Source organism: Rana temporaria, chromosome 3 (assembly GCF_905171775.1).
Source record: "Rana temporaria chromosome 3, aRanTem1.1, whole genome shotgun sequence".
In the NCBI taxonomy this organism is placed as follows: Eukaryota; Metazoa; Chordata; class Amphibia; order Anura; family Ranidae; genus Rana; species Rana temporaria.
Window position 1 is genome coordinate 216,936,887 of NC_053491.1, and position 26,465 is coordinate 216,963,351.

Consider the following 26,465-nt stretch of genomic DNA (forward strand, 5'->3'; position numbering starts at 1 on the left):
GATATAAATGGATCATTACTGTGTAATATCGGCTTATTACTAGGCAGGAACTTTCAGTAAAAATTTACCAGATCTATCACTGCCACACACCAGAACACTTTAAACAGACACAGCATATTAGTAAATGGATTAAAATATTGTCATGACTGTAGAGTGTTCATTGTTCTTACATCTGTATAATGTTGCTATCACTTTGATAGATATGAATATTTATGAACAATCATGAGTGTGAGCAGACCATTTCCGGGTACAAATCATACCCATACTGCTTCTGAGAAATCCCAGCATTCAATACAGAATTCCGATCATTGTAATAACTCTCTGCCCTTTGCCCTTATGTACAAAGAGAAACAGATAGCAATTTTTAGAGCTGGTGTTTCCTATAAAAAGGTACATGGAACAGTAATGACACACTGCCAGAAGGTTTCTGCTCAGGCTATGTTGCTAATGATTTTTGTGGTATGCCCATTTGAACTACAATATTAAATCTTACTAGGTAAAATCTTTATTTTAGTTAAAATTAGCAACTATAGAGGCGCAGTTTACTATAGCCTGACAGACAGTAGAAGACGTACATGAGATATCAGAGTGCCAACGGAAGCAGTAGGATAAAACATTTTTTTTCTTTTAAAGGCGATAGAGTTGGTTATCAACTCTAAAAAAAATAAAAAATAAATGTATTACATCTGATCATTTTACTGATCCATTCCTTTGCCATTTCGTTATCTTTGATACTTTTGTTTTTATCCAAACTACTGGCTGATAACCACACTTAAATAACAAATCTGCTACATCAAAACTTATTTTTTTATTTTTAGATCCAGTGTCACTCCCAACTCAACTTGCCAATACAGTAGAAGATAAATGCTTTTTCCAAACATGACATCATCAACCTGTGATCATATTTGGCCATACGCTAAGCATTACAGTATGCACTCTACCTGCACTAAGCCATTAATAAATATGGTGAAATCTAAAAAAAAAGCCCAGGCTATGGACTGCCATCATTTTACTGGTTATTGCCATTGTTCGTTTTTTGACAATCGGGTAGGTCTGGCAGATGACCGACGGGCTGGTGTTGCCGAGAGTATCTTGGTATCCAATTATCTCTAATAAATGGCTATTAAATACTTTTTACAGGAAAAACTACTTCGATAAAAGCATATCATTTCACAAAATCCATTTTTGAAATTGTTAACTAAGAGGGGGAATAATTTATCTGGCATTTTTTTTAAATTAAGTATTGTGCATAGTAATGACAAAACCATGGTATAGCACGGATGTCATTTCCTATGCTGAACATATTAAAGTAATTGTAAAGTCTCGTTTTTTTCCTATAAAAATAATAAACATGTAATATTTACCTGCTCTGTTGCAGTGGATTTGCACAGAGCAGCCCAGATACTCCTCTTCTCGGGTCCCTCTTCTTTGATCCTGGCCCCTCCCACCTGTTTAGTGCCCCCACAGCAAGCAGCTTGCTGTGGGGGCACCCGAGCCGAGCCGCAGTTCCCTGTGTCCATTCAGACACGAAGCTCTGACCCGGCCCCGCTCCTCTCTTCCCTGACTGGCTAGCTGACTTTGATTGACAGCAGTGGGAACCAATGGCGCTGCTGCTGTGTCCCAGCCAATTAGGAAGGAGAATCTTAGACAACTGAGACACTTGTGGATATCACCGGACAGAGAGGGACCTCAGGCAAGAGGGGCTGCTGCACCAAAAAGGCTTTTTATCTTAATACTTAGAGAATGCATTAAGATAAAAAACCTTCTGACTTTACAACCACTTTTGGTTCTGTTTTGATGCAAAAGTTTAAAACCATACCTTTTCTTTTTCTCCTTTTTCTCCCCCATCCTTTGCTTTTTCAAGGTCATCACTTAATTTTGACTGATATGCTTGGACACAGTTTGCTGTGCTTTCTGTGACATCAAGTAACTTTTTCCCAGTTTCTATTACAGAAGCTGCTATTTCATATTCCTCCCATGAACGAAGCACCTGCATAAAAACAATACAGTCAAAAAAAAAATATTAAAAGACAAGTCCTTCTCATTCAAACAGAATAATCTTTTTTTACTATATATACAGTATACATAACATACCTCCCAACCAGCCCTGATTTGCCGGGACAGTCACGAAAATTGGCCCGAGGTTTCAGGGCTGAGTCCCGGAGCTACACTCTGCATGGTCTTCCTCCAGCAACAGACGTCTTCCAAGTCGCACTGACATACAGATTAGAAATCGCGCGATTTCAAGTGAAGTTACACGATTTCAAAGCCGCATCCGGTGTGACCAAATTGTTAAACTGCCCCACCCTCAGTAGTGTGCCACCCATCCATTTATGTATATAGTGTGAACAGCAAATGGTTAAATCAGTAACAGAAATAATGTGGACTTGGAAACTCAAACCAGTTTAATCCTTAGGAGAGCCTCTTACTTATAAGCAAAGTGTTTCTCTATATCAGCCGCAGTAAAGCGTAGAAGTGGGCATGATATGAGAAGAAACGGTATGCGTGCAGCATCATTTTCTGAAGAAAAGCTATTGTGTATTTTCATAATGTATTCATTTGTGTTGTTACAACATTTCATTGTAAATGGTTTTAATGTGATTAGGTTATTCACTAAGCTATAAATGAATGTGTTATCTGCTATAGCAACCACTTTGAGGCATGATTGTTATTTTCAGATCTCGTGGGCTTTCATTTCTGCATATAATGATTGTTAAAGCTTTGTGACTTAAGCCTGTCATATTTGTTTTTTTCACACCATATAATTATTATTATAGGTATTTTTTATAGCATTAACACTTTACGCAGCGCTTTACATATGGTCCATTCAAATCAGTTTTATACATATACACTAACCGGCCACTTTATTAGGTACACTTGTTAGATTGCTTGGTAACACAAATTGCTAATGAGCTAATCACATGGCAGCAACTCAATGCATTTAGGTATCTAGATGTGGTGAAGCCAAATTTTTGGAAGTTTAAACCGAGCATCAGAATGGGGAAGAAAGGGGATTTACCATATTTACTCCAATATAAGCAAAGTTTTTCAGCACTTTTTTTGTGCTGAAAATGCCCCCCTGGGCTTATACTCGAGTCACCTTTTTGCGGCTGATCTTCCGGACTTTGGGGACCCGATACCGGCCAGCTATAGTCTATGGAAGGGCCCCAAACTTGGCACAAATATAGCCCCACTCTTCCTCTACAAGTGTGCAAAGTTTGTTGTCCGGGGGACCTACGGCCGGGCAGCACCGATTTTTCAAAGCCGGGCACCCCTTCCATAGACTCCCATGTTAAACGGTCATTTCTCCACTGACTTTGGGGACCCGGTACTGGCCGGTTGTAGGTCCCCTGGACCCGGAACTTGGCACACATGTAGCCCCATTTCCATAGACTCCCATGTTAAATGTCAGTCTAGTCATGGACACAGTGAGGCATGGACACAGTGAGGCATGGGCACAGTGAGGCATGGGCACAGTGAGGCATGGGCACAGTGAGGCCTGGACACAGTGAGGCATGCACATGGACACAGTGAGGCCTGGACACAGTGAGGCATGCACATGGACACAGTGAAGCATGCACATGGACACAGTGAGGCATGCACATGGACACAGAGGCAAAGTGAGGCACAGTGAGACATGCAGATGGACACCCTAGGCTTATACTCGAGTCAATAAGTTTTCTCCTTTTTTTGTGGTAAAATTAGGTGCCTCGTCTTATATTCGGGTCGGCTTATACTCAAGTATATACAGTAAGTGACTTTGCATATATAATGTATATTGATGCCAGACAGGCTGGTCTGAGACTGCTGATCTACTGGGATTTCTCTAGGGTTTACAGAGAAGGGTCCGGAAAAAAAAAATATTCAGTGAGTGGCTGTTGCATGGACAAAAATTCCTTGCTGATGTCAGAGGCAAATGGGCAGACTGGTTTGAGATAATAGAAAGGCAACAGTAACTAAAATAGCCACTTGTTACAAGGTATGCAGAATACCATCTCTAAATGCACAACACATCGAACCTTGAAGCAGATGGGCTACAGCAGCAGCAAAAGACCCCACCGGATGCCACTCCTGTCAATTCACACAGACATTAAAGCATGGATTCACCCTGCCATGTACCAAAGGTTCCGGCTGGTAGTGATGGTGTGGGGGATATTTTATTGGCACACTTTGGACCCCTTAGTACCAATTGAGCATCGTTTAAACGCCATGGCCTACCTGAGTATTATTGCTGACCATGTTCATCCCTTTATGACTACAGTGTACCCATCTTCTGATGGCTACTTCCAGCAGGATAATGCACCATTTCACAAAGCTTAAATCCTCTCAAACTGGTTTCTTGAACATGACAATGAGGTCACTGTACTCCAATGACCTCCACAGTCACCAGGTCTCAATCGAATAGAGCACCTTTGGGATGTGGCGGAATGGGAGATTCACATCATGGGTGCGTAGCCGACAAATCTGCAGCAACTGTGTGATGCTATCATGTCAATATGGACCAAAATCTCAGAGGAACGTTTCTAACACTTGGTTGAATCTATGCCATGATAAATTAAGGCAGTTCTGAAGGCAAAGCGGGGTCCAACCCGGTACTAGTAGGTGTACCTAATAAAGTGGTCGGTGAGTGTGTATGTGCAGGCAAAACTCTTTTAGGGAATTAAAACCTGTCAGGTTTTACTGCTAACTAGGACTCCATTAGACTTTCCTTCACTTCCTGTTTCACCGACAATGTTTTCAAGAAACAGAAAGTAAGGCCCCATTCACATGACTGCGACTTCAAAGTGGCGCGATTTTACTGCAATTTTGCGGCTGCGATTTTGCCGTGATTCCCAGGTGCGATTTTGCCGCGATTTCAGGGAATGCCTGTGTAACTGGCATGAAAGTCAGACCAAAGTAGTGCAAGGACTACTTTGAAGTCAGAATGACTTGAAGCCGTACTAATATGAATGGTTGTCATTGAAAATCATGGGGAACGACTTGTCATGCTACTTTGCAGTCCCAAATCGTGGGACAAGTTGTACAAGTGTGAAAGGGGCCTAAGGGAAAATCTGAAACAGGAACAATAACAACAACAATAGGAAGCTAAAAGAGGTTCTAGCACTTCCCTATTCTAAATAAAACTGTCCGTGTTGCTGTTGTACACTAACTTTCTGTCTGGTGAAACCATTGTCAGCAGGCCAGGAAATGAAGGGAAGTATCAGTAAAGAAGTCCAAGGTAAAAGTAAAACCCAACAGAACTTCCCCACTCTATACAAAACTAGAAAGAAAAGTTTTAGCTTTTTTTGTTTTTGCGTCCGATGGACGTGTTTTGTTGGATAATCTGACCGTCTGTATGCTCCATTGGACAATTTTTTTCAAAATTTCTGACAACAAATGTTGGCTGTGCATGCTCTCAAATGTGTTCCGTCTGATTATCCGATCGTGTGTACACAAATCCATCGGACTAAAATCCAAAGTACAAACACGCATGCTCCGAATCAATGCTAAACGTCAACAACAATAGCAGAAGTTGCCCAAAGGGTGGCGGTAAAGAGCTGAAAAAACACAAAGTTTGTTGTATGTTGGCTGAAAATGTTCTGGTGTCTGTATGCAGAACAAGTTCACAGACAACGGCCTTCAGACAAAAATTTGCGGATTTTTTCGTTGGAAGTCCGATCGTGTGTATGAGGCTTAAGATGCCGATTTAGCTGTAAACGGTTTGCACGCTGCAAGATCATACATGGCTGTTCGCACATATATATACTGTATATAACACTGAAACCATAACTAAAAGCACGATTTTTGAAGCATTTGTACAAGTTGATAATTGTATATGCAATAAACTAGTTCCGTTCGTTCATATACAGAGTACTACTTAAAAAAATAAGAAATAACATAGTGGATATCTTTTGAGGCTATCTGTTGTCTGTGTGGCTATTGGATGGCAATTAGTTCAGGACACAAGCGCCTAAAGCTTCAAAGATGCTCACTGGACTCTGCTAAAAAGGTTTAAACTGCATAAAGATATGAAAAAACAAAAAGATACGGATCAAACTACTCTAAAATTAAATGGTTTTGTGCTAGCCCTAAGGAAATCAAAAAAGTTGAAATATTATTAGAACAGACCTTTTGACCTTCAATCCACTTTATAAAGCACATTTAACAGAATTTTAAAATGATCTTTTTTAAAGTGGATTTTCACATAAAAGTCAGCACATATTAATGTATTTATTGGTTCCGCTAACAAACCTAAAACTAGCTAAATTCACAGCTGCTTTATGGCACACTGACCACCAATAAAAGTGCTAAATAAAATGACATATTAAGGGAATTGTGTATATATTTTCTATCTAGCAACAAACCCATAATGTCCAGTTATATTTTGTTTTTGATCATTTTAAATCAGTAGGAAGTTTATTAATGTATTTCAGCAATTTTTTTGCAGTGGAAATACAAAAATGTACAACAATTGTACTATTTTTTTAAACTATGACAACCTTGTTGAACAACTTACAAATCATATTTCCATACACATCTAATTATTAATGTGCTGCATAATGCCGCGTACACACGATAGTTTGTTGGCATGAAAAAAAAACGTTGTTTTTAAAAAATGTAATTTAAAATGATCGTGTGTGGGCTTCACATAATTTTTGGGTTTCTGAAAAAAAAAAAATTCGAACATGCTGCATTTTTTTACGTCATTTTAAACCATGTCGTTTTTCGGGTTGTAAAAAATGATCGTGTGTGGGCTAAAACGACGTTAAAAACCTGCGCATGCTCAGAAGCAAGTTATGAGATGGGAGCGCTAGTTCTGGTAAAACTACCGTTCATAATGGAGTAAGCACATTCATCACGTTGTAACAGACAGACAAGCGCGAATCGTCTTTTACTAACACGGAATCAGCTAAAGCAGCCCAAAGGGTGGCATCATCCGCATGGAACTTCCCCTTTATAGTGCCGCCGTACGTGTTGTACGTCACCGCGCTTTGCTAGAGCATTTTTTAAAAACGATGGTGTGTGGGCAACGTCGTTTTAATGATCAAGAAAAATTATCGTGTGTACGCGGCATAAGACCTGAGTTACCACATACACTACATGGCCAAATGTTTGTGGACATCTCACCACATAGGTGGACCTACATGGATTAAATTTGCTGAGGGTTTTTCTGAAATTGATAAAACTCAAACTTAGAAGTGAACCCCCTTGAAGTGTATGAGGGGCAAACCCCGATACAAAATAAAATAACATAAATTGGGGTTGTAATTATGAGATACAAACCATGCCTGGAGTTTAGCTTTAAACAACCGTAGTGAGGTACAACTAATAAAGGGAATGCCCTGGGCACACTTGGAGACAAGGGGGGTACAGGGACACCTAGAGACACAGGGATGCCTTTGGCGTTTCACACACTAATAAGAGACTTCCAAACACAAGTATAGGCCTTATCAAGGCTGATTAATGCCACAGTTTTTTTTTAAACTTCAGTTTAGTAATATGCAAGATTTTAAATTTACCTGGTCAGTTTAAAACTTTACTTTTTTGCATGCAGGTGAAGCCTGGGTGTTGTATTTGATAAGCATATTACATTAGATAAACTCTGTACTAAACCATTCCTATTATGCCTACAGTATGTGCACCACCTAAAAAACTATATACCGGTACATCAGCAGCAAAATTCAGGTGTGGCTAAAGATAATGAAACATCCAACATGATGTTCTGGGGTAACTTTAGATCTAAAGCTGTTGTATGATATCCCTATAAAGAATGAAAAGTTCAGTAAAACCTTGGATTGCAAGCATTATTTGTTTCCGGAAGCATGCTTGTAATCCAAAGCACTTATATATCAAAGCAAATTTTCCCGTAAGTTCTTCAGTTTATAGTCCATATAAAAAGTTCATAGCAATGTGATAAGTTGTGTAACCATAAAATGTCCATCCACAAATGGAAGCCTCCCCAAGGGGATTAGAAGCAAAATCCAGCAGGAGCTACAGAGTGTAAAAGAGAAGAGAGGCGCCTCTAAGGCCTCGTACACACGACCGAACATGTCCACTGAAACTGGTCCGTCGGACCAGTTTCAGCAGACATGTTCGGTCGTGTGTAGGGCCGACCGGACAATTTTCCGGCCGACCGGACAGGTTTCCAGCGGACAACTGTTTCTTAGCATGCTAAGAAACATGTCCACTGGAAGCCTGTCCGCCGGACATGTCCGATGGTCAGTACGACTCATCGGACATGTCCGCTGGCCCAAGAACCCGCGCATCGCGTCAAAGTGATTCGACGCATGCGTGGAAGCATTGAACTTCTGGGTTCGCGCACGTCGCCGCGTCGTCACCGCGTATTCTGTCTACTTTGATGAGCCTGTTTTAATCATCAACCATGTGAGTTTCTAAATGTTGTACCTGCAGCGTCCCACTCAGGACATGTGGGAACTGCAAAAGTATTACTTCTTTGTCATTGCTATATTGCATGTCATTTTGCATTGCTACACCTGTGGTATCCCTGTTCATAGGCTGGTCAAGTGTGCTTCATACTTCCCACCACAAGATGGGGATAGCACCACTCTGGGATATCTATCCCAGCTCAGGTTATCTGTGGTCAGTTGTTCAGTACAGGAAGCAGTGTGCAGAGAGAAAGCAGAATGTGAAGGTGAGAGAGAAGGTCAGTCCAGAGAAGGGACAAATTGGAACTGCTAAAATCAAAGGATAAAAGCCAGTAATCGGCAGTAAAGACCTTTGAGTATAAAGGTGAAGGATTTCTTAGCCACCGGCAACCTCACCCATGTCACTGGATTCAAAAGAGACCAGGAACAAGTAAGCATTATACTGAACCACAGCCTGAGTCCAGGCCTACTAAAGCCTATTAGCAGTGGATCAGCAGAACTCCTCTATTTACCCAGAGACTGTATTCTAACTGGATGTTTGTACTGCAACCAAAACCAGACAGTAAAAGTTGTGAGTTTTATCCTACCACTGTCTACCTCATTCTTCAACATTGCTACTACAACTGGTTGTACCACCATTAACGGTACTGGCGTCACGACAAATACCATCAAGGGACCCAGCTGCCACAAGCACTCTAAACACCCCTGTCATCACGGGCACCTCAACCACCATCTTGGCTGGCGTTTCCCTATCGCAGAGCGTGCCCCGGAGGATTTCGTGCTGTCTTCCCTTTCACTGTGCGACCGGCCCAGGGAGGCTTTCTGCTAACCGTGAGTAAACCGATGAACTGTATTATTGCTGTCTCTCATCGGCCAACCGTGCACCTCACGTGTTCCCCTGCGGTTCTGGCTCGTCGCATACCTTCATTAAATGTAACCATATTGCTACACTTAGAGGTGCCTCTCTTCTCTTTTATACTCAGTTGTGACATGATGCTACTCTTATATCAAAGACATCGCTTGTATATCAAGTCAAAATGTATTGACAAATTTTGCTTGTCTTGCAAAACGCTCTCAAACCAAGTTACTCTCAAACCAAGGTTTTACTGTAATGACACATAAGCTTGAATCTGGAACTATTTCTTCTGTCCATACCAGCTACACAGTGTAGGCATCTATTAAGCTAAGTGTACCATCACAGACCACCAATGAAGAAGGCCTGGCTCTTTAACAGCTACTGGAGAAAGAAGTCATCACCACGGGGTGTTTCGTTCCTCATGTATTATAATCTGCTACATCAATTATTTCTTGCAGCAAAGCCTCTTGTGGAACCTAGCATTCAATTGTTCCTCCTGTTTTCAGCTGTTTACATGTACAATGCATACAACAGACTTTAATGTGACGCCAATCCCATGTGCATTTCAGTCTTATTTTCCCTTACACTGTAGCAGTGCCATTCATTATACTTTCCTAACAATCTCATTACACCATACATCAATGAACTGCCACAGCAAACAGAATATTGTTTGCTGTGTTCTGTCCTTCATACATTTCTAAAGAGATGAAAAATATCACTGCCATTAGGCCATGTCTTTTGATCTTGCTCTAAGCAGGACAATTACAAATCATTTCCTCAGCACCTGAACAATTAGGTACGTGTACTATTCTGCATTTTTATTGAACAAAGGAATTTTTCTTTATATCAACAGGAAATACTTAATAATAGCTCTGCCATAACCAGATCAAATTATCCATAGTTCTATTACTGCTAATAAAGAAAAATATGATAGCTCATTGTTTTGTAGCTATCAGATACATGATTACTTTTCACACAACAAGCTACTAAAAAAATAATTTTCATATTTGGCCTTTGGTTGTTAGCAAGCAAATGAGTTAGGCACAGGTTTTACAGTTTCTAGTAACACGTGAAATCCAGTGGTGTTATGAAGTCAGGGCAGACCAGAACTTTGTTTTGTTTCCAGAGTTTATGAACAGGAGGTTGGGCAGATATCCATGACATTCTTTGGTACTTTCATGCACTGGGATCCATATCCACTTAAAGTGATTGCAACAGAGTCTGCGTGGACATGTTCGCACTGTGACGGGAGACGAGCCGACTCCTACTGGAGCTCATGATATTGTGTGAAGATGTCCTATGTTTGCAATTATGATAATGTGTATTGTATAGCCGGTGAGCTAGGAGACGTGAAGTCTACCCTAAAAGGTTGTATCTCTGAGTCACCTAGTCTGGGTAAATGATTAGTTAATTAGCTCATGTTCATTTATGGTCTGGTTACCTCCTCTTTAACTATATATAAGACTGTATTCTAGCTCTAATAAACGCTCCATGTTCAGCAGAAAAACAAGAATCGTCTCCTTGTGTGCTTGTGAGCAGCTGGAATATCTGATATCTATATCCAGACTGATAGGAAGCGGTAAATGACGAAAGCACTCAAGCGGAGTGTGGGACATTTCGTTACACGCACACTCTGCACTAGGTACAGGGACACTGAGGTACAAGAGAAAACTTGCAGTGGTATGCCAAACATTAGCAGTTGAGGAGGCACAAAGGAGGCTGGCATAGAGGACACAGGTAAGATTACTTCAGAAGGTGGGCTCGATGAGTAGCAACATGTTTTGCTTGGATGCCTAGCCATATGTTAAAAAACGACAAGGATATGGACAGCCGCACTCCAGTAACTTGAAAAAGACGTGCCCTTTATTGGGTACAGGAAAAAATACACTACAGGTATCAGAACACAGTGGGATAAACAGCTGACGCGTTTCGCATTGTGTCAATGCTTAATCATATGTTACCTTACCAGTGTGAAACCCAGAAGTGCTGGCGGCTGCACAACTGAAAGTAGTCATGGTGCTGTATTTCAGAAGCAGTGATTGTTACATAACTCCACTCTTATGGGGCCTCTCCACGCATCAAGCTCATGGGTCCAATGGAAAGCAAAAATGAAATTGATTTGCCAAATGGGGAGCTAAAACATTAGATGCAGAGCCCATGAATCTTTCTTCAGGACCCAAAACCGTTCAATCAATTAGATACTGACTCAATTAGATACAGTACTGTTTTTCTACGAGTAACTTGTATTCTTGGGTTGGATCAGCTAAGGAGACAGCTAAAGATGAAGAACAAGAAAACCTGTTCAGGACCAAAGGCTTAAGCAAAGAAACATGGAAAGAATTCAGTGACTTGAAATGCAAAGACAAAGTGTGTAGTAGACTGGATTATTCTTTGCATAAGGTCCAATATACCCCATAACAAACTTGGAGGGAACCTTTAGACAAATATAACAATAATTGCAGTGCTCAGTAGATGCAATATGCATATAATTCACACAAAACAACACTTTTCAAATAATATTAATGTCCATAAATAAAAGTAAAATACTAAAAAAATTATTCCAAAATGTTAATTCAAATGATGTATAGCCAATAAAACAGAATAATTTAAGTGTAGCTTGTTGAACCCAGCATGTCTATTGATAGAATAGCAAAATGTGCTTGTTGATCATAATAAATCTCCCTCCAAGGATGTATCTCTGCATTCCTTCAATACGTGCTTGTAACCTATGAAACTTTCTCTCCAAAAGGTATATCCCTCAGTTCCATCCAGGGTTAAGACTAGCACTCACATCCAAAAGGAACTGGTTCAACTGCTCACAGTCCATTTTCTTTGTGATGAGGGTATGGGTACTAAGCAGATGACCCTTCACCTGTGTATTCAGGCATAGCCTTGATCTCAGGGAGACTGATAGGATATTATATATAATAATATATTGTGCTAATTAAATCAAATAGGTGAAAATCAGGCTGCCAACACAACAAAATGGATACTTTGTGAACGTGAATATATAACAATGTAGCGCCAATAAGGAGACCCTGTAGGGGTTCTCCTGTGAAACCAATAGTAAGTATCACAACCCCACTGTATGTTCCCAATGTGGGATGTCATAAATTGGTGGTCAAAAAATAGTAGGAAATGAATCCAACCATTCAAATGAGAATTGTTCAGAGGTACTGTCACTTCAGTGATCATATACCACACCATAAAATAAGTGTTCAAACCTATTAAAAAAATAGTGATAGTGAACAAAACATATAATGAACCATATACAGTGAAAGTACAGTATTGATACAGTCCACTATTAAAAATAAAATGAAAACGGCCAATCATATAGAAATCAGTCCGTGCTTCGTGAAGGTGTAACAAACATATCCTCCGCTCAGCTGGTTAGCATAAGACATATGTTTCCAGAAGTGATCCTCAAATATTGGACATATAAAGACAGATGGATACTCTTACCGGATCAGATGGACCCTCAACTCACCGTACGGTGGGAGGGTCTTTAGGGCTTGTGTAGACCGACTGTCTGATCCGGATGACTTCAGGATGGTAGTCCCGGGCGAAGGTAATCTCCAAGGTGTCTTGATATCCAGAGGATAGCTTAATGCTATACAAGCATGGTAGTAGTGCTCAACCACTCCCAGGCATAGGAGGGGGGAGAAAAAGAAAAATGTCTCCTCATAGTGTAAAACTGATTTAATAAAAAATTCCAAAACTTCACACTAGTGATAGGAATCCAATAAAAGCAATGGTATAAAAAATTACAAAACCACACGTGAAAAAAAGGAAAAAACTGTAAAATAGAACAGCAGCTCTCCCCCTTGATGGGTGGATGAGAGTATTTCCAAAGAAAAAAATGCAGTGGAGATGTGGCAAGTCAGCAACCCGACCGGTTTCGTCTGAGATAGACTTCAACTGGGGTATCTAGCTGAATCTCGCTTCTCACCTGCATTTAAATACCTGAAAAATCCGCCTCCATGAGATCCCCCATCCCTTCGGCCATGCCTGAACGGCGTGCGTGTCAGAGAACAATTTGCTGTCCTTGTTTACGTTCCAAATCCCGGAAGTGAAGGGACGGGAGTTCATGTCATGTGCCCCAATCGCTATCGTAGCATCATCCTTTCCCTATCCTGCCTCCAATAGAAGGAGAGAGGTTGGAGCGCTCTGCTAACCAATGGGCGTACTCCGCCGTCGTAAGTGCGACTGACGTGACGTAATGACGTCATCAGTACGCGCCACGGTGTGTTCCAATTGAACCCACCGTGCGTCCCGCTATACCACCCTGGACATCACGTGGTGCGGAAGCTGCCGGCGTCATGCGTTCCACTCATGGAAAGCGTGCGCTCCATAGGGTCTTATGGTCATCCTAGGGCACACGTTATACGGAAAAGAACAAACTATCGGAACGCACTTGTTAGAACATCTATTTGCTCTGATAGATGTCTCCAATATCTAACACTTACAATTACTTAAAAATAGAAAATTGGGATTGGTCTCGTGGGGGCGGATATTCCTTGACATGAAAAAGCCATCAAAATCATTATATTAAGACGATAATGAGAAAAACCAGAAAATCTTATACAGAATTTATATCGTGAAAAACTGAAAAAACAAAAAGGGGTTATGCATATACACAAATCAGTCCATCAAGGGCCAGCCTTAGGACTGATTTATGAACGCATTAACGTCCCATTCTACGTTTAAGCCATATGGCACGTAGCTTTTAAGTAAATAGATCCAATAGACCTCCAGCTTGGATACCCCTCTTATACTGGGTTCTCCTCTCCAGTGTGGAACAAATTTATCTATAATTTGGAAGCTGGTACCTTCAAGTTTTTTATTATGCTTGTTGAGGTAATGTCTGGGTACAGTGTGTTTAGTACAACCCTTCTTTATTTTAGCAATATGTTCACCTACCCTTGTGGAAAAGCTTTTATTTTATTTATTTTAGTTTTCCACAAGGGCAGGTGATAAGTTAAACGATATGCGTTGTAGCGCATGTAAAAAAATGTTTCATGGGAAACTCCGTACCTGTGTGAGTGGATTTAAAACAAACAAACTGTCTTTTTTCTCCCATACACATTATTGACACAGACCTTGCATTTCCTACATGGGTGAAAACCCTTGGAAAGGGGAAAAAAATGAAGGTTTGACTGGAGGATCCGAGATATTGGGCGCAACTCGATTTTTTAGGGATGTAGCCCCTCTATAAATTACCGTCGCATTTGTGGGAAGTGCTGGTCCCAAAACGTGGTCCTCTTTCAAAATCCCCCAGTGTTTGTTGATAATATCTTTAATCTGTCTATATTGTGCAGAGAAAGTAGTAAAAAAAAATCCTAAATTTTGATTCTTGAGTAACCTTCTGTTTTTCTACTGTTAGTGTAGTACGATCAATGCTCCCAATCCTACCTATCTCTCCATCAACTTCATCGTTGGAATAGCCTTTGTCCAGAAATCTTTGTTTAAGGACCTGTGCCTGGATACGGAAATCTTGGACATTCGAACAGTTATGTTTTATTCGTAATAGTTGGCTTTGTGGTACAGACTTTAGCCAGGCAGGATGATGGCAACTGTCTGTCGGAATATATCCGTTACGGTCTGTACTTTTAAAATACGTTTTAGTCACTAACTGATTGTTTTGAACTTGAATCTCCAGGTCCAGAAAGTGGATATTAGAAAAGCTTGCCTCATATGAAAGGCTGATTCCAACTTCATTTGAGTTTAAGATGGACATAAAATCGTCCAAAGACTGCCGGTCACCCTTCCATAGGAGGAGGATGTCATCTATGTATCTGGCCCAGAGTACAATCTCTGGCCGGTTGGAAGCATAGACGACATCCTTCTCCCACTTGGCCATAAAGATGTTAGCAAGGCTGGGGGCAAACTTAGCCCCCATTGCCACAGCCTTTTGTTGTAAATAAAATTCTCCATCATACCAAAAATAATTATTTGAGGTGGCGAATTTCAGCAGATCCAAAATGAATTGTTTCTGTATATTCGGGAGATGATTACATCGGCCAAGAAAACATTCTACCGCTTAGAATCCCAAATAGTGGGCAATGCTGGTGTACAGAGAGGAAACATCAGCTGTTACTAACATGATGTCCTGACTGTACACAAATTACTCAAGCCGCGCAATAGTGTGCCTTGTGTCTTTTAAATATGAAGGGATGTTAACGACCGGCTGTAAGTGGAAATCTATATACCTCCCTAAACAAGAGGTAACAGAATTGATCCCACTAATAATGGGCCGTCCGGGGGGACATACACTGTCCTTGTGTATCTTGGGTAGATAATACATTATGGGGATACGTGGGACCTTAGGAATAAGATAACCACATTCCCTTTTATCCAAGATCCCCAATTTATGACATCCCACATTGGGAACATACAGTGGGGTTGTGATACTTACTAGACTGATAGGATATACCCACCACCTAGGGGGAGAAAAGCCAGGAACTAGGTCGAAGGCACATTCATAGGGATGATGTAATGACAACTGACTGTTTTTACTTTGAAGAAATGACAGCAGGGTCCCAAGATAAGTAATTGAAAGGAGGTCCAATCCAGCACTGTGAAGTAAAGTTGGATCCATGGAAGGCCCAGAATGAGTGTAGAACTGGCTTGTGGCAGAATGAGGATGGAAATAGCTTCATGGTAAATCACACCAACAGACATTATGATCAGTGTGATTTGAAAATGGATGACTTCACAGGTAAGGATAGTAGCATCTACTGCAGAGATGTAAAGGGATGGTGAGACAGGCCTGAGGAGGTCATTCAGACTTTGAAGAAGGATGCAGAAAAGTAGTTGCCAGCTTCTCTTGAATCAGAGAGAGGCCTCCATAGTAACAATTGACTTATCAAGATGCAGCTGCACTGAAATGTTGGGACATTGAGAAGAGGGATGAGAAGAGTGGCCCTTCATGCCCTTCTCGCCCTTCTCGAGGCATACTAGATGTTGGAGTTTCTTGACCTTGAACATTGCCTAATAAGGTGTCCTTTTTGTCTACAATAAAAAAAAACTCTGGGACTGATGTCAGGACTTTTCTCATAGTCAAGAGCAGACAAGTTGCATGGGATTCTTTTGAGGAAAGTCCGTGCCAGTTGAGAAGAAAAATCTATCCACAGACGAGACCTCTCCTAGTAGTGCTCTGGAAATGTCTGTTTGTATTGTTAGGGAGACCAGGTCAATGGGAATAGGAATTTTGCGACCTGCCAGTTCATTTCATTTGCTTGGACAAATCCTGCCATAAGATGGCAGAGAGGGCCTCCCTATTCCATGCTGGTTCATCTGTGAGAGTTCTTGAACTGAATAGCATACTGTCCTACTGTAATCTAACCTTAACAGTGGGTACGTGCCGAAAAGAAGGCTTAAAGAGGCTCACCAAAAATTCTTGAGAAGAGAGCCGGGAAAGCTAAAATGTATGTGAACTTATGGACAAACCTGCAGTGGACCACTAGAGAAGCATGGAGGAGGTGGAAAGTAAAGTGTGGAGGTAACAAATTGCTGAGCTGCACAAGGCTGTGACGGAGCCAGAAGTTTGGAGGCTGGAGCAAAACAGGTCTGTATTTAATCCAAACAGGCTGAGAGGGTGCACAGATGTCAGATCACCTGGACTTGGCTGGCTTCCTTTGTATCACCCCTTTTAAAGAGTCGCTTGTTTAGATCAATAGGCAGTTGGGGTACATTGGATGGATTTGTTGTTTGAGCAAACTGTGAGACTGGGGACCATATCCACTGAGATGTACAATCCAAGTGAGTGCAGGAGTGTACTAGAGGCTGCACGGAGACACAGGTATCAAGCAGGCACACAGGTAGCAAGGGATGAATAGGAGCGCACAGGGGAGCACTGAAGACACTGGAGTGCACAGGACACACTTGGGGTTACAAAAATGTGCCTGGCAAAACAGGGTGCACTTAGAAACACAGTGGCACACAGGGGTGCACTGGAGACACTGGGCTGCACATGAGACACTTGGGGGCACAGAAGTGCACCTAGCAATATGGGGTGCACTTAGAGACACAGGGGTGCACTGGAGACATATGGGTGCACATGGAGGAGGCAGAAGACTGGAAATAGGCATGGGGACAGAGGTAAACTCAATGCCAATTAGGAGAACCATTTCCCCATTGGTCACAGCTCTGGCACTCCAGGTGAAACTGGGTGAGTGCTACAAATATATAACACACCACTTATGTCATTTATCTAGTGGTGATGCTGGGTAGGTTACCATGTCACTTGCTCTTTGGGGACTCTGTATTATGATCTGGTCACAGATATCTCAGAAGTTTATAGCTTAGTTGTGTAGGCATATGCCCTCTGAGGTCACCTTAACTTTGTTATGGTTGTTCATGATCTTGCTCATGACCTGGGTATATTGATTAAACGTTTGACATGTGGAGAGGATGGCATACAGGATTTGTGATTAGCCAAGCTGTTTTTATTTAACTTTGCTTGTGTTAAGCACAGCCATGTGTTGCTCAAATGCCACGCCACACATCACCCCTGCATTTTAACGCACACAAATCTGGAGAGATGCTTCCGAATGAAACTTATATTGGCGATGGTGGCATGCCAAAACAGAAGACACAGAAGATCCCAGGATCGTTGAGTGTATAAATTCTACCCCATATAGAGGCTCCGCCCCTTGTGACATCACACCCCATCATGCCCCGGGCGGTGACATCACAAGGGGTGGGGCCTCCAGATGACATCATCGGGTGGCCTCGCCTCATGGCTATATAAGTATTGCCACAAGGTGTCCTTAGCATTACACTGGGAAGGTAAAGAGCGTTGAGAGGAAGGAAGAACAGAGATAGAAGACAGTGGAGAGAGGAGACCCGGCAGAGGGATAAGACAGCGGAGAGAGGAGCACCGGCAGCGGAAGTAGTCATCAGCAGTGAGAGGAGAAAAATCTAAAAGGATGAAGACATCACCGGAAGCAGAATAAATCTGAATAAGAAGAGATGCCAGAGCTGCTTTAATAAATTACTTTATCAAAAACCTGTGTGCGGTTTTTATTTTTGACACTTTTTTGGGGGTGAGTAGGTAGGGGTACAATGCCCCCCCTGTCCCAAAGCCCCCCATGTTGCGGGCATGTGGCCTGGTATTGTCCAGGAGGGGGGGGCTCACTCATCCCCCGATTCAAGACCTGCCGGGCTGCATGTTCAGATAAGGGTCTGGTATGGATTTTGGGGGGACCCCACAAATTTTTTTTTCATTTTGCCATGGGGTTCCTCTTCAAGGTCCTCAGCGCACAAGTCACACCGCATCATCATGATCCGACTTCTGGTGCAACTTCTATTCAAATCAAGGGGCTCTCATAGGGAACCATTGAATTTAAATAGAGGCAGAGAAATGCCACTAAAAGCTAGAGCAACTGAACGTGCATTAACGCCAATACAAAAAGCTACCAAAAGCATGTTTTTACAGCTGCTTTTTCCTCGCATTGGTAGTGGCTTTGCAGCCCTTAAGCGCCAATAAGCACAATTGTTTCAGCTCTCATGGGTAGACAAGGTAGGTAGAATAATACAGTACCAGTAAAATAATATTAATTTTGTAAAATTTGCCAAATAGAAAAAGCCTTTCTGATTTTAGTAGCTTAACAACATAGGGCCAGATCCACGTAGGAGATACGACGGCGTATCTCCAGATACGCCGTCATATCTCTGAGTCTGAGGCGTCTTATCTTGGCGCCTGATTCAAAGAATCAGATAACACCAGAACTTTGCTAAAATACGACCAGCGTAAGTCGCATACGCCGTCGTATCTTAACTGCATATTTCCGCTGGCCGCTAGGGGCATGTACGCCGATTTACGCCTAGAATATGTAAATTAGCTAGATACGCCAATTCACAAACGTACACCCGGCCGTCGCAGTACAGATACGCCGCTTACGTTAGGCTTTTTCCGGCGTAAAGTTACCCCTGCTATATGAGGCGCAGCCAATGTTAAGTATGGACGTCGGGCCACGTCAAATTTTCCGAAGATTACGTCATGTGCGTAAGTCATTCGCGAATAGGGCTGTGCGCCATTTACGTTCACGTCGAAAGCATTGGCTTTTTGCGGGTCAATTTGGAGCATGCGCACTGGGATACTTTCACGGACGGCGCATGCGCCGTTCGTAAAAAGCGTCATTTACGTGGGGTCACAATACATTAACATAAAACACGCCCACATGTTCCATATTTGAATTAGGCGGGCTTACGCCGGCCTATTTACGCCGCCGCAACTTTGCTTTGAGAATACTGCACTTGCCTGTCAAAGTAGCGGTGGCGTAGCGTAACTACCATACGCTACGCCTGCTTAAAATTACGCCGTTCTACGTGGATCTGGCCCATAGTCTGCACTAGAATGATTTCAAATTCTTGGTAGCATGACAATACCATTCTGGCCTTTTCAGCTTTGGGCAAAACGGACTCACTGATCTTAATATCTTGGTGACAGTGTTTCTGGTAATATGGTATCACGTACTGGCTGGTATGGCATTACCAGCTTGTAGCATGAAATAGCTCTGGCTCCTTTGTTCTTCTTTTAATGTGGCTATGATTATGCCTCTGACATTGTAGCAATGACTCTGTATACAACAATACATTTCTAATGACCCTGTGCTGTTACAGTAGTCCAGCACAGGTGGACGCACTTTGATTTCTGCCCAGGGCACCATTTTGTGTATATTTAACCCTGCATCCAGAGCAGTGTCCTTGAGAGATGTAGCCAGAAGGCATGCTGCAGGATATTTCACTTTAGATTACCATATAAAAAAGTACAGAACATTTCACTTTCTCCTACTCTACTAAAAGCTAAATATGTGAATGCCATATAGCCATTTAAAAAACTGCAGTGTTAAATTGTGTTCCAAACATACAAAAAGCCTTTCTTTCTTTTTAATAGCAATAAAAACACGATAGAGATTGTATGCTTTACCTTCTCTAGCCAATAATAGAAACATGTTTTTTGTTTGTTTGTTTTTTATCCTACTTTTTTTTTTGTCCTACTTTAGGCTAAGGTTACTATTTGTGTTAACAGATACAGTTTACATGGCACTCGGACACTTCAAGGAGTATTATAAAGATTTTTTTTTTTTAAATACATGTTGTTTGCACACAGAAATGTTACCTGGTTATGTGAATATTGTAATGTAATCTGGTGCGCAGATGACATAGTTTTACTACCATACCAAACGCTGGTCTTTATATTTGTATGTGGATCATGTTGTTTAATTAAATAAAAATATTAAAAGAAAAAGTATTCTTTATAATACCAGCTGTGATGTCATTGACTCCCACTACTGTCAAAGTCAGTTAGCCAATCAGGATAGGGGGTGGGGCCGAACCGCAGCTCTGTGTCTGAATGGGGTACACGACAGGAGGGAGGAGCCAGAAGCGTTGGCAAGGGACTCGAAAAGAGGAGGATCGGGGCTTCTCTGTGCAAAACCATTTCACAGGGCAGGTAAGTATAACAGTTTTCAGCGCTGTCGCACTTTGAATGTAAATGGCGCAATCATGCAACGTAGTACCCATATGAAATTTTTATAATTTTTTCCCCACAAATAGAGCTTTCTTTTGGTGTTATTTGATCACCTCTGCGTTTTTTCTTTTTTTTGCGCTATAAACAAAAGAAGAGCAACAATTTTGAAAATAACACAATATTTTTTACTTTTTGTTGTAATAAATATCCCAATTTTATTTTGTTTTTTTGACAAATGTTTTCCTCAGTTTAGGCATATATGTAGTTTTCTAAATATTTTTGGTAAAAAGTTATAACGTCTACAAAATAGGGGATATATTTATAGTATGTTTTTATTTTTTTTTACTATTAATGGCAGCGATTTGTGATTTTTATTGTGACTGACATTGCGGCGGACATATCGGACACTTTTGACACTATTTAGGGACCATTCGTATTTATACAGTGATCAGTGCTAAAAAAGTGCGATCAAGGGGTTAAATGTTATACCTAGGGAGTGATTCTAACTGTAGGGAGCAGGGACTCACAAGGGGAGGAGACCAATCGGTGTTTCTCTGTACTGGGATCACACCGTCGGTCTCCTCTCACCTGATAGGATGTGGATCTGTGTGTTTATACACACAGATCCATGGTCCTGCTCTGTATTCAGGCAATCGCGGGCCGCAATTTCCGCTGGGCAAGCGCATGGGCTCCCAAGTGACACGGCGGGCGTCCCCTAGACAGCCAGGAAGCCCAGGACATCTGACGCCCGCCCAGGATGGGAGATCACTCCCGCGGACGTAATAAGACTATGGGCGGGGTATGAAGTGGTTAAAGAAAAAAAAAACAAGACTTTTAGCATCACTTTAATTCAGCTGCATATATACATGCTCTAGTCTAGAGTACATGCTCTAAACCAGGCGCTCAAAACTTTCTAAACAAAAGGATCAGTTTACTGTCATTCAGACTTAAGTGGGGCCGAACTGTGCCCAGTGGGGGTAAACAATGTCCCAATGTCTTTGGTGTCAGTGAAAGGAATTGTGCCCGAATTGTGCCCGATTGTTGGTGTTATTGGAGGGATATATGTCCCATTGTTGGGGTCAGTGGGAAAAACAGTGTTATAGTGTTGGTGTCAGTGGCAGGAATGTTCCCCTATTGTTGGTGTCCATATATAATACCTCAAGGGCCAGATTAAAAACAAGCAAAGGCCCGCCCGAGTCCATAGCATCACTGGGAATCTGTAAGCTGCTACAAATCATCTTCTGATGGCGTCAGACAGGGTCATAATATCTGGAAATTGCTTTTATACACAGCAGTGTGTACAATTACAGTTTAGTGTAAATTTCAGGCACCCACAGAAACCAGTACTCAAACATCTAAAGAGATATCAAGGACAGATAACTTTCAATTGGCTGCGGCTGGTAGATGTACATTGGAAAATGCTCTCTTCTACGATATGAACCTGGCAATTTTGCTTTTAGTAAACCAGACTCCTACAGCTTCTCCTGGCTTAGTGGTAGTAAAAGAAAATATACATATCATGGGATTAGACAGAGTAGATTATTAAATGCACTAATCCGTTAATCATACACAATATTTACACAGGCTCATAAAAGGGTCACGACTCAGAAATAATGATATGTTCAATTATCAGAAATACATAAGTAACAGGAGAAGTGTTTGCTTTTAATGTCATCCTAAAATAGAAATATAATAAGCATTCTTTTGATTGCCATGTTGGAAGCATCTAAATAAGTACCTTGGCTACATAATACACGATGCAGGCTGTCATGTGCAGTACGCCCTCTGTTACACCAGCCTGTTTTTTCTGCCAAGTGCTGCTGGGGATCTCTTGAAAAACTGCCAAGCATTTAATTAGGATCTGAAAACATGAACAAAAATGTGAATTATGCATTATAGTATTAACCTCTTTGTTGCTAGAAAATAATTGTCTATTGTAATATCTTACTCTTAATATAGCGCTAGGCATTAAATAAGGACTATTAAGAATCAGTCTAATTAGGTAAAGGTCCTTTGCATAGTCAACACATATTTGGTGCTTCCCTGTGAGTTTTGGTCATTGTACTTTAGTTTTGTTTACCACAGATTGAATGCAGCTGGCACTACAGGTAAAATGAACTCAAAACTTTGTGCAGTGCAGCTGTACTGTAGTATACGGTACATGGGAATAAATCACAGGTTACTATGACCGTGTTAACTTCACCAAATGGCAACAGTGCAACTGGTAATATGGCCATGCCACCTCTGGTAACATGGTCCTTCAGTCTCGGGTGACTTCAGTCCCTCAGTTACATTTAGATTCACCGTCCTTCCCAAAATAGTGAGACTGTCCTTAGAAATGTAGCTTCCCCTACTCTCACCAGTAGGGATGGGCTGAACACCCCCCGGTTCGGTTCACACCAGAACACCTCGAACAGGCAAAAACGAACATGCGAACCCTATTAAAGTCTATGGGACACGAACATGAAATATCAAAAGTTCTAATTTTAAAGGCTTATGCCGCGTACACACGATCATTTTTCGGCTTGAAAAAACAAAGTTTTTCAGCCTCATTTTTTCAAACTTCATCTTTAAAACGACGTTGCCCACACACGATCGTTAAAAAAAAATGCTCTAGCAAAGCGCGGTGACGTACAACAGGTACGACGGCACTATAAAGGGGAAGTTCCATTCAAACAGCCCCACCCTTTCGGCTGCTTTAGCTGATTTTGCGTTAGTAAAAGACGATTTGCGATTTTCTGTCTGTTACAGCGTGATGAATGTGCTTACTCCATTATGAATGGTAGTTTTACCAGAACGAGCGCTCCCGTCCCATAACTTGCTTCTGAGCATGCGGGGGATAACGTCGTTTAAGCCCATACACGATCATTTTTTACAACCTGAAAAACGGCATTGTTTAAAACGTCGTTAAAAAATGCAGCATGGTTGAATTTCTTTTTTTTACGTTTTTCAGAACCCGAAAAACTATGTGAAGCCCACACACGATAATTTTTTAAAAACAACGTTTTTTACATGCCGAAAAATTATCGTGTGTACGCGGCATTATATGCAAGTTATTGCCATAAAAAGTGTATGGGGACCCAGGTACTGCCCTAGGGGACATGTATCAATGCAAAAAAAAGTTTTAAAACAAAAATTTTTTCAGGAGGAAGGATTTTAACCACTTCAATACCAGCCACTTTCCCCCTTTCCTGCCCAAGCCAATTTTCATCTTTCAGCGCCGTCACATTTTAAATGACAATTGTGCGGTCAGATTACACTGTACCGAAAAAAAGATTTTATAATTTTGTTCCCACAAATAGAGCTTTCTGTTGGTGGTATTTGATTACCTCTGCTTTTTTATTTTTTGCTAAACAAATAAAAAAAAAATATTTAAATAATTTTAATAACATTTTCTTTGTTTCCGTTATAAAATTTGGTAAATACGTTTTCTCCTTCACTGATGGGCACTGAGAAGGTGGCAACGATGAGGTGGCACCAAAAAGGTGGCACTGATATGCAGCACTGATGGGCATTGATAGGTGGCACTGATGGGCACTCATAGGTGGCACTGGTGGACATCAGAGGCTCTTTACCAAGATCGGTGATGCAGTAAGTCAGACTGACACACCGCACCATCGATCGCCGTGCTGTTCGCCTCCCCGCCATTCGTGCGATCACAGCTTATTCTGCTGGTCATATTTTCTATAGGCCGGGCGGGAATTGATTACTAATGCTTTAAGTGAAACAGTAAAAATGAAATATTCCTTTACATATCATGCCTGGGGGTCCCCTGTCTGTAAAGTGGCGCATCTGTGCAATGTGTAGAACAGTGCCGCAGCAATAATGACATATCCAAAGAAAAATTATTCATTCAAACTTGCGCGGCTGTAATGTATTGCCAGCTCCCTGCAATACAGATGAAAAATCAATGGAAAAAATGTGTTCACTTATTGTTTCACTTTAAGCATTATTAAAAATCACTGCTCCCGAAAAAACATCAGTTTTTAAAACTTTAAAACTTTTATTTGCATTGATACATGTCCCCTGGGGCAAGACCTGGGTCCCCATACACTTTTTATGACAATACCATGCATATAAGCCTTTAAAATTAGCACTTTCAAGTTTTCATGTTTGTGTCCCATAGACTTTAACGGTGTTCGTGTGTTCAAACAAATTTCTTGCCTATTCGGCAAGTTCTGGTGCAAACCGAACCCGGTTCGCATCCTTAATTATATATACTACACTGACTGCACTATATATTCTCCACTGTATTAGATATACTATATGGACTGCACTATATACACTGAACTGTATTATATACACTACACTGACTGCACTATATACACTGAACTGTATTATATATACTATACTCACTGCACTATATATTCTCCACTGTATTATATATACTACACTGACTGATTGCACACTACACTACCTGCCTAATCTCCATTCATTCACTATATACGACCGCCATGTAAGCAGCAGTCTTAGGCCCCGTACACACGGCCGAGGAACTCGACGTGCCAAACACATCGAGTTCCTCGGCCAGTTCAGTCCTGGAGCCGCCGAGGTCCTCGTCGGCTTCCTCGGCCGAAAGTGTACACACGGCCGGGTTTCTCGGCAGAATTCAGCCAGAAACTCGGTCGGAAGCTGAATTCTGCCGAGGAAACTGGTCGTGTGTACGGGGCCTTATATAGTGTGGGGCATGGACGTAGCCCCTAAACCACGATTAGCCAAAGGCAGTGTGCCTTTGGCCAATCATGGCTCTCAAAGCACATTGCGCCAAAGCATGCAGGTTAGGTGCATGCTTTGGCCAATCAGCAGCCTTCAATGCACTGCAATCTCGCAGTGCATTATGGGGCACTCTTCAGCGAGTGAGCTTGCCGTGAGCACACCATATGTTTGTTCTATGAACAAACAGCTGATGTTTGACTCGAACTTACGTTCGACTTGAACATCAAGCCCATCCCTACTCACCAGCTTCTGGAAACAAACATTCAAATTACTATCCACTTGCACTGGGATATTAGTAAGCCCAACTACTGCCCTAGCCCTACTGAATATAGGGATAGACCACCTACCCTCCCCCATGCCAACCGGTTGTTACCCACATATTACTAGTACCACACTTAGTAGTACTTAGGAACTAGAAATCAACTCTAGCTCCTAACTTCTCCAATGTGGTGAAACTGGTCAATGATAACTATACCTTTGATTGCCTATTGGCCATGAACGCTCTGAAATATGATGCCTTCCCCAAGTCCTGGAGCACCTGGTTGGAAAGGAGTTTGGCTCTCCCATGAATGGCTACATGATAAGTAATGAACATTGTACCCTAAAACTTTGTATACTCAGAGGTTTTTGAATACTACTGAATTATTATGCACTTAAAAGAATTTACCTGTCTGCGCTTTAAGACTTGTACTGTACTGTAAAAAATAAATGTAGCTTTACTGTCTTTAGCAAACTGCTCTTTCTGGCCCTAGCGACATTGTTTTACAGATTTGGGTAACGTGGCTTCACTATCTCTGGTAACATGGCAACAATGTTCCGGGTAACATGCTTCCAACTTTTCTATCTAGTATCATGGCATTACTATTGAAATGCATTTAGCCTTGGTACAAAGGACCTAAGCATGCTACAACCAAGTTCCACTATAGACGATTTCTGCACTTTTTTGCAGATAAATCCTGACTGGCCCTAAATCTGCATTCATCTTTGCTGTGAATAAGCTTTTTGTGGTCATTAGTAGATTGCTGATAAGTGATCAACTCCGCATTTGTGC

At 41.5% G+C, this 26,465-nt stretch overlaps 1 protein-coding gene across 1 annotated transcript in view; it reads right to left on the reverse strand.

Annotated features, from left to right (window-relative positions):
* CFAP54 (cilia and flagella associated protein 54) overlaps nucleotides 1–26,465 on the reverse strand; it is a 533,435-nt gene that overhangs the window by 310,148 nt on the left and 196,822 nt on the right. The window contains exons 27-28 of the mRNA XM_040344233.1: nucleotides 22,437–22,559; nucleotides 1,820–1,990 (exon numbers count right to left, since the gene is read on the reverse strand). Of these exons, the coding sequence (XP_040200167.1) occupies nucleotides 1,820–1,990; nucleotides 22,437–22,559 (294 nt within the window). The remainder of the gene's footprint in view (nucleotides 1–1,819; nucleotides 1,991–22,436; nucleotides 22,560–26,465) is intronic.